The sequence below is a fragment of the Pectinophora gossypiella genome, chromosome 16 (genome assembly GCF_024362695.1).
Source record: "Pectinophora gossypiella chromosome 16, ilPecGoss1.1, whole genome shotgun sequence".
NCBI classification, from domain to species: Eukaryota; Metazoa; Arthropoda; class Insecta; order Lepidoptera; family Gelechiidae; genus Pectinophora; species Pectinophora gossypiella.
In genome coordinates this window covers 15,023,515-15,038,140 of record NC_065419.1, presented here as the reverse complement: position 1 = coordinate 15,038,140, position 14,626 = coordinate 15,023,515, and the positions used below count along the sequence as shown (strand labels likewise).

The window sequence follows — 14,626 nt, the reverse complement described above, 5'->3', positions numbered from 1 at the left end:
TTGCGTATTTCTTTAGATTTCACTTCCCAGTCCCGTCAAAACGTTCCTTTAAAGGAAACATTGACATGATTGATAAGAGAAGTAAACACCAAGAAGTAAAAGATTAAAACATATTGCTAGTAATATTATTATAACATATGTGACTATTGCTTTAAAAAGAATATGATAATATAACAATATGTAAGTCTAATAGAAATTATTGTCGTTGTATTGCATAATTATAATTCTGAATATAATACAGCGTTTGCGTGTAAAGAGGTGTTCAGTTCAGAAACTATTGTCAATGCTTGATTTGGAACATTTTCAAGTTAAAACCGCAAGAAATATATCAAATAAGATATAAAAATATATTGATATATTTTTTTACATATTGATTCATATATTTGTATGTTTTAGGCCAGTAATCCGTCACATATATGCTATAATGTACACTTACTTTTCGTATTCGATTTGTGATAAGACAGTATTTAGTTTTAGATTGTACCTCTTGCCACTTGTTGCAATGTGGAACCATGGTTTCATCTTTCGACTTCTCATTATTTTGTCACTTCTATAATTTTTCTTTTCACTCTAACTAAATCAGTAAGAAAGAGACGAAAATAAATTGGTAAGCGATTTAAAAAGATAAACTTATGAAATTACGAAGTACCATTTTAGAAGAGCCGCCAGCCGGACAGTGAACTTTGGAATATCTTTAATTATCTAATTTACCTTTTAACTTTAATGATAATTTATTTAGTACTTGTACATAAAAGGAAAGCAGTGTTTGTAATATAAGTTATTAACTTAATCAAATCAAAATGAGCCAATTCCGAGTAATCGCCAGAAACTTTTCAAGTTCATCTGCAGTGCAAAGTGCGATAAAAAATGTTACTATCATTGGTGGTGGTCTTATGGGCTCAGGCATCGCTCAGGTAACTTTAAAACCTCTATTTTCTCTACTGTATGACATGCTTATAAACTTTAGAGATGGAAAACAACTTAAAATGTAACCTTGCATTTATTACCTACAAAAAAGATTATTATTGGTTTATTTCTTAGGTTGCCGCTCAAGCCGGCCAGAATGTAACCCTGGTGGACGTCAGTTCTGACGTGCTGGCGAAAGCCCAGAAGTCTATCAGTACCAATCTGGGCCGAGTGGCGAAGAAGGTCTACAAGGATAACCCTCAGGAGGGGGAGAAGTTCGTAACAGAGGCTTTGGGGAGGATTAAGACTGCTACAGACCCGGCGGAGGGCGCTAAGAACTCAGACTTGGTGGTTGAAGCCATTGTTGAGAACCTTGATGTGAAGCACAAGCTTTTTAAGCAGTTAGATGCTGTAAGTACTTCTTATTGAACTTTAATCCGATGACATGATACTTGTATGTAGTTAGTTAGTATGCATTTATTTAATGATTCTTCTGTTTCAGAAGAACATATTACTAATACAGGTACCTACATGATATTTATTTATTTTTTACTGCAGGCAGCCCCTGCTCATGCTATCCTGGCATCCAACACATCTTCTCTGTCCATCAATGAAATATCTTCTGTGGTCAAAAGGAAAGATAAGTAAGTTTTGTTTTCTGTTCTTATTTTTATTACCTTTCTTTTTAATTTTTACTACTATTTTTAAATTAATCCAACCAGCCACTAAAAAAATAGGAATTATTTACTTATCCCACTTTATTTCCAGTACTTTTAAATGACTTTAATTAATTATGACATCACAAAGTAAGAACTCAGGATCGAAGCAAATGGAATTCTATAGTCTCTGCTTACCCCGGTGGGAAATAGGCGTGAGTTTATGTATGTATGTATGTAAAGTAAGAACTTTAGCTACCTATAGATAGATAGATAAAATACTTTATTGAGCACAATGGGCACAAAATACAGAGATAAGGACAACATATACAGAAAAGCACAACAGGCCTATCTTATTTAGCATTGTCTTTTTTTTATTTTACAGATTTGGTGGTCTGCATTTCTTCAATCCAGTGCCAGTGATGCGTCTTCTAGAAGTAGTTCGTGGAGCAGAGACCTCAGAGGAGACCTACACATCAATGATGACATGGGGCAAGTCTGTTGGCAAGACTTGCATCACCTGCAAGGATACTCCTGGCTTCGTGGTCAACAGACTCCTGGTGCCGTACATCTGTGAGGCAATTAGGCTGTTTGAGAGAGGTAATATCTAGTCTAAAAGTTAATAAAATAAAAATGTGCTATATTTTTTGTAACTAATGCTTCAAATTAAAAAAATAGTGATGTAGGAAATAAACTTTCTTATGATGAATATTCAAATTATCATGAGAGCTTTAATTTTCCGATTTTATACATTTTTATAGTTAATCTTATTTTCCTAGTATTTAATAAAAAAAATAGGTAATAAAATGTGTGTTCCCTATTATAGGAGACGCATCAGCCCGCGACATCGATATCGCTATGAAACTCGGCGCCGGGTACCCGATGGGACCTCTCGAACTGGCCGACTATGTAGGTCTGGACACCAACAAGTTCATCCTCGATGGTTGGCACAAGAAGTACCCCAACGAACCCCTGTTCAGCCCCATCCCGCTGCTTAACAAGCTGGTAGCTGAAGGAAAGCTTGGAGTTAAGACTGGAGAGGGCTTCTATAAGTATGAAAAGAAACAAAAGTGAATCATATTTTATACCTGCTAACACCTTGTAGTAAAAAAACCTTTGATGAGTGGGCTATAAATAATCATGAAACAATGCAATCAATTTTGATATTAAATATATACCCCCATGAAAATGGGAATTGAAAATGAATTAAAACTAATCATGTGTAGATTGTAAGCTATGTTGTTTGAAATGTAATTTTAAAATATTTATAAATTATATATTTTGGTAAATCTTTAATATCATGGTTTTATTGTGTAATAAGATACAGGCTAGCTAACCCATATATTGAGATTCTTTTTTTTTAAATACCTATTTGGAATCTCTTTAAAATAACTACTATAGCATTATTACATTATGTAAAATATAAAACTATGTACTCTACTATGCCTATTAAAATCATTGTTTTTTTCATCTGAAATGATGACTTAACTCCTTTAATTTAGGACACACAAGATCACACTAGAAAGAATAAAATAATGGAACAACTAAAACTACACAATAATAAAAAATCCATATTATATTCGAACAACAATTAATTATATCACCTTATTCTATATTTGAACTTATTACATATCATAGTCGTCATCTTCACGTTTGCGTTTCATCCCGCCCTGTTCGTCTACTTCCATCTTCACCTGTGATGAGGGGCCTGCTGTCACACGCACTGCTGGCTTAGCCACCACCTGGAGAATAATATGTATAAAGTAAAATATGCTCTATACCCTCTCCTATCAATTTATAGAAGTCCTAACAGTTAGATATTCAGGTAAAGGCTGTTTGTCATGTCTCAAGTAGAATATAGTTCACAGCTGATAAATGTAGGTACAATTACAAACTTGAAGTTAGTTACATTTTTCAATTCAACCTTTTATAAATACCTTGTAGTTAGGATTGTACTTTTTTTCATAATATTTGTACATAAATACATAAATAGCCTATATACATCCCACTGCTGGGCACAGGCCACCCCTCAATCAAGAGGGTATGGAGCATACTCCACCATGCTCCACTGTGGGTTGGTGGTGGTGGTGAAGATTTGTACAGTATGTCATTATATTAATTGGGTTTTTATGCCTCTTAATAAAGACTATTATCATTATGAAATCACCATTGTAAACTCATTAGCAAGTCAATGTGATTTTAATATTATAATGATACATAAACCTACTGTTCTCTACAATATTTGTAAAGACTGGATTAAAAAATAAGATGAATAATTTACATCAAATACTCACCTTACTACCAGAAGTGAATTTAAGAACAGGTTTAGGTGCCATAGGTGTTCCAGGCTTCGGGATGGGTCCCTGAGGTGGTCTTTTGACCACAACATTCTGTTGGCTCACAGACGGTTTAGGAGTAGTGACTGTCTTGATGGTAGGAGTGGATGCTATAGTGGTCTTCACAATTTTTTTTGTGGCTGGCTTCAAACGGTAGTTGCAAGCTGCTAGGCAGTAGCTGAAATAGAAAATTAAATATTTTTAAACAAGTTACAAACTCAACAAGTGGAAAGGCACAGAAACCGATAATTAATTAATTAATAATTTTCGTTGTTTTAAACAAAAATTCTCACCGATCAGGAGGCAAGCGCAATCCACAATGAGGCTTTATCAAAGGCAGTGGATTGACATTCTTCGTCCTGGCTATTTCTAGAAGTACTTCCCGCGGCGGCGGACTGGTGAAAGACTTGTCCAGTTGCATCTGAACGGCCAATCGAACATCCTCCAAATCTATAGTCTTCTTCTTCGCGTGGTTCGCAAACACTCTGGCGTCGTCTAAAATAGAAGCTACGTAGCGATATGTGAACTCCAACATCTGGTTTACTACTCGAGGCTCATAGTCCGTAATGCCGACCTCTTTCATAATGGACATAATAACTTGCGAGTCTTTCGGAATGTGTTTTGTTTGGGTATTCGCTTTCGTCTTATCTTTCTCCGACATGGTGAGTTTTACAGTCAAATTTATGATATTAAACACATTTATTGTTTCTCAACTTCAGTTTACAGTTAGTTTTATTCAGATTATTGCAAGAAATCACGATAAACACAAATATTTTTTTCACCAATTTCTGCACAGCCTTCTATCGCGTTTTCTTCGGCGACATTTTGGATTTCGTTCAGAAATCATTCCATTCCGAGCCGAGCGAGTTGTCAAACTTCACTGTTGTCGTGAATTTCTGAACTAATAGAGAGCAAAGTTGCAATATGTAAAATATTTCTACTAAATAGTAGTATATTTGTGAAAATACATGACAAGTTTTATGATATATTAGGTTATTTATTAATTTATTATGACCTATATGGTGGTAAAAATAAATAACCTATGTAAGTCCCACTACTAGAGTAATACTACACGGGTGAGTAGCCTGAAAACAACGACTTAACGTGCCTTCCGAAGCACGGAAGTCTTACTTTGGGCCCATCGCCCATTATGTTTATCGTGTAAGAAAGGACACAATTCCCTGTCGATTTTCACCACGTGTCTGGGAAGATAGATAAAGTGAACTGCTGAATGCGTTTTAATTTTATATTCGTTGCAGTCTAGTATGTATGACCATTCTACAATAGGAAGAGTTGGTCAGGCGTGAGACATATTACAAAGGTTACTAACAAAAATAAAAACACTATAATATAATAACCATTTCGATTTTATTCAGTTAAAATATGAAATAACTTACGCGTACAGTAAAAATAAGTTGTTTTTAGATAGTCATCGAAGTGTTAACTCAAACATATCGCTAGAAGCCGCGCGGCTTGCGTTCAACAAGGCGACTACCTTAACCCTTGTTACCAAGTGTACTAAAATACATTCTAAAGATTACATTATTGTAATTTGTATTAGGTACATTTTAACATATAAATGGACAATTTGGACGTACAGTTGTGAATCATTTATTTTCTATAGTGATAAACAGAATGACTATAAGATTCAAAGTATGTTCTCTTCACTTTCGTTCCATTTCAGTAATTTATTATTTACTGTTATATTTACAGATTTATACTTAGATCTAAAATAGACTTATTATTGTATACTTTCAAAGATTTATTACACTTCTTTTTCTTATCAACATAAAATTGCATTAGCCAAAATTGTTATTATCTTGATTTTGATATACATACAACCTTATGAAAATTTAGATGCCTTTGCATTAGAGGTGACACAATTGACATTAAATTACGTGATAATCCTGAGACGGCATGGAACAAAAGTAAAGCGACAACATAGAGGAGCGGCCAAACATCACCGTTGGCCAAAAAACGTCGAATATTGATCAATTTAAGTCAATCGTGATATGTTTTTGGGCCTAAACGAGTTGGTTGCCCGCTCTGGAAGGAAGTCGAAAGATAGAAAGGAAAGATGTTATTATTGCTTCATTGGTTATGCAGATACATCACAAACGTGTCACCGCCCAGCTTTATACTATAGCTAATAAATTGTGCTATTTGCTGAAACCACCCGATACGACTATCGTTCTGTATTACCCTTAATTTATATTATATCACCTAGTGAGGTTTCAAACGATATCCTACGACACCCTCACACGTTAAGCCATTGACTGAACTGTCGTATAATAAAATTATACGCACCTATTGTGTTTATTGAAAGCAGAATATTAAAACTGACGTCATCAGTGGAAAAAAACGAGGTTTAAAATTATTTTTAGATTTACTTTTTTTTATATAAAACCGTTCCGATTTCCGTTTAACATACCAAGGTTATCAACTCGTTCGTTTGTTTACGTATTTAGTTTCAGTCGTTCGCAACGTGTGAGGTGACCTATAAGACTACTTAGGTAGAAATATACTTATTAATCTACTCTCATACAGTCAATACAATATTATCAACAATGTAACTAGGGTCTACTTACGAAAAACTATGAACATCACAAAATCCCAAGTAACTATCTGACATTGTGTATGGCTAAGAAACAAATTATATCGAGATACATCCAAAGATCACGCAGAAACTCACGATTGCAAATCCAACACCCAACATGTACCTATGGCAATAAGGTTGTGAATGGCACTGTACTTACAACAAAGTTTATATTCGATTAGGAAATTCATCGGGTTGACAGATCGAGGTCAGATTGGAAATGTGCCACCGTCAATAATATAATTAACATTACAAATAATGTATAAATTAAAATAATCGCACAATAAAAACAAAAATACAACAACACATATTAAGCTCAACATTCTATTATTAATATTCATTACATTACTATTTAATTACAAATTGATATAAATTAAAATAAAACGAGATAAAAATATTGCATGATTAATAAGAGGAATCACCCTTGTCATTTCATTCGTGTATTTTATTACAAAAATATTCAAACATATCAAAGTCAGTCCACAAGCTGAATTCACCAACTTTTAGCAATCGCAAAAGGCACTCCTTAATGCAAATGAAACGTTCGTGGGCAAGGCGGGAGCGGGGGCAGGGGCGGGGGCGGGGGCGATCAATGGACCTGTTGAGCTTACGAACACCATCCAGTGTCACTGCAACCGATCACTTACACTACGTATCATAAGAAACAGGAAGATACTACGAGAAATAGACGAGATAACAGTTCTTTAAATGATACAAACAAACCAGTACTTAACAGAGTACTTCAGCTACGCTACGGGTTATTCTCTGTTACACTGCCTTACTCTACGTTATTATTGATGTCTCTGAAACATTCACTCTCTTCTCTGTACACAAAGAAAATGAACGAGTCAAATTAACTTTTTACTTTGCACTTGAATTGATTCCGTGGTGTATTGCACAAAGTCACGATATTTATGTACATCGTTTGTTTGATTGAAACGTGTTCACAGTAAAATGGCCGCCGAATGGCTACTGCGCAGTAGCCGTATGAAGCGCGTCGCGTCGCGCTCTACAGTGATAGCACTATAGTCGTAGATCATTAGATTTCGGCGGTCAACTCGGCTGATACCTGTAAAATAAAATTATTCTTGAAAAAGAATATAGTAGGAATTTAAAGAATAACCTAGTAACTCCAACTTTGGCGGCAAAAAAATATTGTTAAAAAAAATGCTGGTATGGCTTTGACCTTTGCCTATCCTGTGGATGCATTAGAACAGCACATTGATTGTAAAATTAACGCAATATTAGGGTTAATTAGGGGTTCCTTCTAAAACTTGACAAAAGTGACAGTTACCTATGTGGTGAGCGCCGGTTGCGCGTGGTCTTGGGGCGGCGCCAGCGGCTGCGCGGGCGGCGGCGCCGCGTACTCCACCACCTGGGACAACACATAAGTATTTATTATTACAGCTATAATAATAAAACAATTCACTAACATTACATTAAAAACTTACACAATAACACGAGAGACGTTTTACCGTCGATGTAGTCATATGGTGGTGGTGGGCATCCTGGTATTCTGTGATGTCATGTTCTTATCTCCTCTGCTAACAGTTGTCTGGAAGAGATCGCTTTTAGCGATAACGCCCCGTCCGCCCATGTTAATTTATTTTTTCTTGTGAGTAAGTGTGTATTTTATCCCTTAGTATGATTGGTGTAAGCTCAATTTACTCAATACATAAAAATAATGAGAGAAAATTGCATGAATGAATAAATACGTGTAAAGTTAGTATGATTAGTTCAGTAATTATAAGCTTGAATACCTGACCACCATATGACTCATAAATACTTTGCATAGATCGAAGTAACACAAATATACAAGAAATATATGGTAAACAAGAGACAGTTTTAAACAAATAATAGGAACGTTAATAAATATTACATTTATAATCCTTTTCTGTACAATAGCTGGGTTCTAAAAAACCTTCAGAGGGCCAGCTTCCCGTCGGGTGCCCGGCTGCTTAAGAGCGGAGTGTATGAGCGGAACAGAATAACTTCTATCTCATAATAATAAATATTTCTTTCTTTCATCTGTCTCTATGTATCCCCCGCCAATCTTATCGGCTGTCTGCTTAGCGAACTTAGTAAAATAGCTGACAGGCCCTCTGTGTCACTCGCTCGTACATAGGCATCCAGGTGTTCTTTTTATCTTCATATTATTGTTAATAGATTCAAGCGGTTCATCTTTAATTAAACGAATATTCGAGCGTCCTTCTTATACCTTTACTATGCTCCATCCACATAAAGCCTTTCATTTGAGCCACGATTGTCGGCCCTAGACTCCCGAGTGGCGTGAAGATCGTTCAGAAACCGACGTGTTTCAAGAGTCAGCCTATTCTAGTACTTTGTAACGTTGGTTTCCATCTCAAGGTCATCCTGCAGACACTTCGTGCACGATTGACAAAAGAAATGTGCGCCCTCGAACTCTCATAGGGTTACTATGCTCGCTCTTTTTTTTGTGCAATACAGGGTTAATTTGATTTTGTATTCTGTGGACTCACCAGTAATCCAACGCGGTGGAAGAACTTCTCATTGCATCTACAAATAACGCCATCTGTTAGGCGATATATACTTCCAAGCACAGCACATTGACGTTGCGATGTTGTTTGTCTTAGTTCGGAACTCTTCTCACAGGTGGCGCTTATAAACGATTATTGTCGGTAATTTGTTTTGGAAAAGTTTTTATTTGTTATTAAAATTGTTGTTATAGAAGAAAGATAATTTCTATCAGTTTTTCAATTATAATACACTGCACTAAACACAGTCCACTTGATTGATACTGAATTATGACTTTTAAGTTCTAGCGGCACAGTATTTACGCGATAGTATTTTATAATGGTGAAGTGTGACGTCGCGACGTGGTAAGACGTCGTCGGGGACGTGTTAGTCGTCGTCGATGACGTCAGAGCCTCCTACCTCCTGGTAGATGAGCTGCTTCCACTGGTCCACGGTGTGCTCGCGCTCGTCCACCGAGTGGTCGTATGACGCTGGTGCCGGCTGTAACGATAAGGGGTAAATATGAGTTTATTTGTTTTGAGTTTATATTGTAAGACGGGACGGAATGCATCGACTAGGAAACATCACTAATCTTAAGCACACTAATGTCACATCACTAATTTTCACGTTTGTCATATGAAATTGTTTAACGACAGGGGGGGGGGGGGGGGTAATTAGTTTGTTTTGTTGTTGTGTAACGGCTTCCGTGGTCCAGTGGTTGAGAGTTGGTCTCACGATACGGAGGTCCCGGGTTCGAATTCCGGTGGGGATAACATCCTAAGTCACTCAGGAATAAAGATAAAATGCAGATTTACTGCAGGTCTGCTGTTGAATTAACAAAATCGGCTTAGGAGTTCCAGTGCTTACTTCCCACTAACGAACTTACTTTTACCTCTTAATAATATTAATGTGGATAAATATGTGTATGTACTGACCGCGTTGACCTCCCCCTCGTCGTACCACACGTTGATGTAGGGGTGCAGCAGCGCCTCGTCCACGGAGATGCGGCGCTCCGGGTCGATCACCAGCATGCGGGACAGCAGGTCGCGCGCTTGAGACGCCTGGGTACAATACCAATGATAAAATTTATTTAATAGCAACTAAGGCCCATACAAAATATACCTAAACCTAAGAATATATACAATGAAAATATTACAATTAAACTATTTAATCAATCAATCAATCAATCATTAAAGGAATTTAAGGAATTTATTGTACGTTATAAAATCAAAAACAATTTAATTCTCTTAGACTTCAATAGTTGTTTTAGAAGCGGATACTTAAAATATAATTTAGTATTTAAATGCGTTATTAGACAGACAGTAACAATAATAATAATGATGCTACATAGTTGCCCCATGTTGGGCGCCAATTATAAAAAGATAAAGTAGTTTTAACTTTTAAATTATGATTGTATTTTTATCAATTCGGAGGAGAACAATATATCGGGCAAGACCCTCTCGAAGGTGCAGCCGGTATAGCGCGAGCGTATCTCCACGTAGAGAATAGACAGAGTGTTGTACCTGACGAGATATCGTACCTTGAGTCGGTTATGTTCATTACTGTCGGAGGGGAACAATATGTCGGGGAAGAGCCGCTCGAAGCTGTAACCGGCGTAGCGCGGGCGGTTCTCCACGTAGTTGCGCACCGTCGGTTGCAGCCGCGCCATGAACGCCGCAGATGGCGTGCCCAATTGCTCTGCGGAACAAACAATATAAATCCCTGATAGCGCTGTTGTCGCCAATAATATCTGGTGGAATTGTGTAACATAGTGTTGATACTGTGTAACATAGTGTTGGTGCTATTTAACATAATGTTGGTACTGTGTAACATAGTGTTGGTACTGTGTAACTATGTTGGTACTGTGTCACATAGTGTTAGTACTATGTAAGATTCACATAGTGTTGGTACTGTGTAACATAGTGTTGGTACTGTGTCTCATAGTGGTGGTACTGTGTGACTGTGTCACAAAGTGTTGGTACTATGTAAGATAGTGTTGGTACTGTGTCACATAGTGTAGGTACTGTGTAACATAGTGTTGGTACTGTGTCTCATAGTGTTGGTACTGTGTCACATAGTGCTGGTACTATGTAAGATAGTGTTGCTAACGTGTACCATCAGTTGGTACTGACCAATGATCTTGTTCCACTGGTCGATGTGGTCGGTGCCGGGGAAGAGCACGCCGCCGCGGATCATTTCGCCCATGATGCAGCCCACCGACCAGATGTCCACGTTCTCCGTGTAGCCCATGCCCAGGATTACCTGCGGGGGAGAAGGAGTCCAGTTATGTAGTCCAAGAATTTCTGCCCTCATGCTTTTATGGCTATGACCAATAGCCGTACGACGTCAAACCGATACCGGAGTTGCACCAATCAGTTACTAATTTACTTAAGTGCAGTTCTCACAAACACAGTTGGCTCGACCATTGCAGACAGCGGTACCGCTCACCACCTACCACGTTGGTCTAACAGAAAGCTCGCTGAAGCGTGGGTATTTAGTTTATTTTGCGATGGATGTGATTTCATACAAGCGCAATTAGAAACATAGTCGCATGATGATGAGCTTTTGTTACTAAAATGTAATATTAGCATACTTAGTTTTTATATCCAAACTTAGTAACATTAGGAAATCTATAATAATATCTGTGGCTTTCCCGAAGACATTATGCCCAAAAAACTATACATACAGGTGTGGGTATTTCATCTTGCGATGAACGTGGATGTACCTCTGCTTACCCCAATTGGTAAATCGTGAGCTTATGTTTTACGTATGCATACTTCTTTTGTTCTTCTCCTTTGTAGTTTTGTCGGTTATTGATCTTACAAGCCATACGTCAGAAGACCTCTTTAGTTGAAATATGGTTAAGGTCTGACCTCAGGCGCGCGATAGTATCTAGTGACGACATAGGGCGTCATCATGAAGGTGGTCCCGGCGGTGCGAGCCAGCCCGAAGTCCAGGATCTTGAGCGTGCAGTCGCTCTTCACCACTATGTTGGAGGGCTTCAAGTCCTGTGAACATTGTTCCATTAATAGTTATTATTATTGTCTACACTAGTTGAAAATGAAGGTATGAAGTTCAAAATTGGTACATTAGCAAAGGAGAACCCTTTTACCCCGAATTTTACGCGAGCTAAGACGCGGGCAAAAGCTAGTTTCATATCGTGTCTGACTGTGCAAACTGACGTATCTGCAATTTTGTGCTACAATAATTAGCAAAAGGTGCAAATCGGATTCCCCAAAAATTTTACATACGTCAGTCAACCATGTACGTAACCCATGTATGTATATATACCATGGTTATGTACTATGTTGTCGCTGACGTGATATATTTATGATATATATACCATGTACGTAACCCATGGTATAAGAAGACCAGGTATGCTCAATCCTATAACAAACCGCCGTTGCTCCAATCCCTTCCTGACCGTATTCGGCCACAGCGACTCGACAACTAGCCGCCGTTGCTACCCCAATGATGACGTAAGTGTTACCATTAAATTGGTATCATTCCAAAGACGTAATTATTATTGAAAGTTAAGTGAATAACTGACTAATGTATAATCTGTATCATTTGTCACATATATAAAAATACAATACAATACAAATACACTTTATTGCACCAAACTAAAAATAAATAATTACAAAAGTCTCTTAATTAAGTACATGGCAAATGGCGGCCTTATCGCTTAAAGCGATTTCTTCCAGGCAACCAAAAATATTAAAACTGTAACCTTTGCAAAGTAAATATAATGTGTATTAATGTTAATTAATGTGTATTATTATTATGTAGTTTATGTAGTCGAAAGTGTATTTTTTTTATATGTACAAGTATTCCCATGCTGCACTATCCCGCTATATTACATAATATTCAATATCTCCTATACTTAAAGGTTGCCTGGAAGAGATTGCTACTAGCAATAAGGCCGCCTATTGCACTAATTCTATTTCTCTTTTGTTTTGTATTTTGTTTTTTCCTGTTTGTGCAATAAAGTATTTGTTATGTTATGTTATAAAAACATTGGTCGTCGGTAATTTATTTTTTACAAAATGGCAACGCGGGGTGGCGTGACGTCAGCTGGGCTAACCTTAAAAAGTTAGCTGTCACGTTTGAGCATAGCTGGTTTTCTTATACCATGAACGTAACCTAATTTTAGTTTGACAGCTCTTGAACCAGTTCCTTCACTTACAATAAGAAATATATAGTTTTAGGCTTGTCAAATTAAGTTAAAATTAAGTTGGTAAAAGAAAAAGTAGAAGAGTCTACTTTAGCAGTGAGTAAATATTTTATTTATTTATTAATCAGCATTTCCAACTTCATAATTCAGCTACACTCACCCGATGTATAATCCCAGCAAGATGCAAGTGCTTGATGCCGCACAGCATCTGGTACAGTAGGTAGCTCATGCGCTCGTGGTCCAGGTCCATCTGGATCACCTGGCAGAGGTTAGCGTCCATCAGCTCCATCACCAGGTACACGTCCTGGAACTCCTCTAGGCTCCTCTGCGGGGTGAACGCGTTCAGGAGACCGATTATCTGGAAATTATTTATAAAATTTATATGGGTTACAAATTCAAATATATCTTTATTCAATAGATAACATAGTTACACTTTACATAATATACAGTCTAAATAAATCCCACTGCTGGGCACAGGCCACCCCTCAATCAACCGGAGGGGGTATGGAGCATATTCCACCACGCCGCTTCACTGCGGGTAGGTGGAGGTACACTTTGAATACCCTTTTACACTTCCAATCGTCATTTTTTACATAACGAACTTTCTATTTCTATTGCAATTTCGTTTTGTATTTCCTGTTTGTGTAATAAAGTATTTGTTGTGTTATGTAATTTTCTTCTTTTTAAGTGTAAGTTTGTGCAATAAAGATTTATTATTATTTTTAGTTTTCTTTTTTTAGTTAAAAGCTAGGACAGAAGAGTGGATGAAACGAAGAGATGCCTTTGCCCTGCTTTTCTATCTTGGTTGTTCTTGTTTTAATTCTCCTCATAATAAGCCAAGCAAAGATCTGATGACTATACAGCCTTGACGTTAGTAATTTCTATCTTGCACTTTGACGGCTAAGTATTAAATTTTTTTAACGATTATAAAGCGTTTTTGCTCTTACACAAAAATATGTGGATTTTGCCTTTTTGCTTTGCTCAGTCTCTGTTTACTTACATTTTTATGGTTGACGAGTTTCATGAGTTTGAATTCGCGGTAGGCGCGTTTTGCGTGCGTGACGTTCTGGAAGGGCCGCGACAGTTTCTTGATGGCGACATTCTGTTGGGTCACCGTGTCGTATGCAGCGCTGGAAACCAAACGTGCCTCGTTTAGTGGACATTCTTTACTTGCTTGTTTTCAAGTATACTGTGTAATCAGTAAATTGGCAACACTATTTAAACAATTATTAAAAAAAAACTGAACTGTAGATAAAGTTTAACAAGCAGTAAAAGTATAGAATAAAGATAGATAGTGATACGAATAAACAAATTAAGCTATTTGATGAACGGTTCGTATCTATGTAACGTGATATTTTTTCCACGTAAGTAATTGGTGATGTTTTCCTCTAATATCAAAATTTTTATATTTACATATAGCTTGTAAGCATTACTTACCAGAACCAAAATTACATAGGAATAAAAA

General features: G+C 37.0%; 3 protein-coding genes across 11 annotated transcripts in view; 1 reads left to right on the top strand and 2 right to left on the bottom strand.

Moving 5' to 3' along the window:
* The first annotated feature begins 641 nt into the window (after positions 1–641).
* On the top strand, positions 642–2,858 carry LOC126373861 (hydroxyacyl-coenzyme A dehydrogenase, mitochondrial-like). Its single transcript, XM_050020210.1, has 5 exons — positions 642–914; positions 1,042–1,317; positions 1,465–1,550; positions 1,948–2,162; positions 2,389–2,858. Exons 1-5 carry the CDS (start codon positions 801–803, stop codon positions 2,634–2,636), a joined length of 939 nt encoding a protein of 312 aa, XP_049876167.1. The 5' UTR covers positions 642–800; the 3' UTR covers positions 2,637–2,858.
* Positions 2,859–3,120: 262 nt separating this feature from the next.
* Positions 3,121–4,737, bottom strand: LOC126373874 (transcription initiation factor TFIID subunit 9). The gene is made up of 3 exons (XM_050020224.1): positions 4,192–4,737; positions 3,857–4,076; positions 3,121–3,304 (listed from the first exon to the last, which is right to left on the bottom strand). The coding sequence occupies exons 1-3, from the start codon at positions 4,557–4,559 to the stop codon at positions 3,188–3,190; spliced, it is 705 nt and encodes a 234-aa protein (XP_049876181.1). The 5' UTR covers positions 4,560–4,737; the 3' UTR covers positions 3,121–3,187.
* Positions 4,738–5,247: 510 nt separating this feature from the next.
* Positions 5,248–14,626, bottom strand: part of LOC126373841 (stress-activated protein kinase JNK) — a 139,896-nt gene continuing 130,517 nt past the window's right edge. For 4 of the 9 annotated variants that reach the window (XM_050020177.1, XM_050020179.1, XM_050020181.1 and 1 more), the window contains 9 exons: positions 14,162–14,291; positions 13,322–13,519; positions 11,861–11,995; positions 11,120–11,249; positions 10,528–10,685; positions 9,923–10,048; positions 9,408–9,488; positions 7,789–7,869; positions 5,248–7,563 (listed from right to left, as the gene is read on the bottom strand). In XM_050020177.1, the coding sequence (XP_049876134.1) occupies positions 7,789–7,869; positions 9,408–9,488; positions 9,923–10,048; positions 10,528–10,685; positions 11,120–11,249; positions 11,861–11,995; positions 13,322–13,519; positions 14,162–14,291 (1,039 nt within the window). In that variant the 3' untranslated portion in view covers positions 5,248–7,563. Of the gene's footprint in view, positions 7,564–7,788; positions 7,870–7,945; positions 9,489–9,922; positions 10,049–10,527; positions 10,686–11,119; positions 11,250–11,860; positions 11,996–13,321; positions 13,520–14,161; positions 14,292–14,626 lie in introns of all 9 variants that reach the window. The other 5 variants (XR_007567362.1, XR_007567363.1, XR_007567364.1 and 2 more) reach the window with 5 other exon arrangements.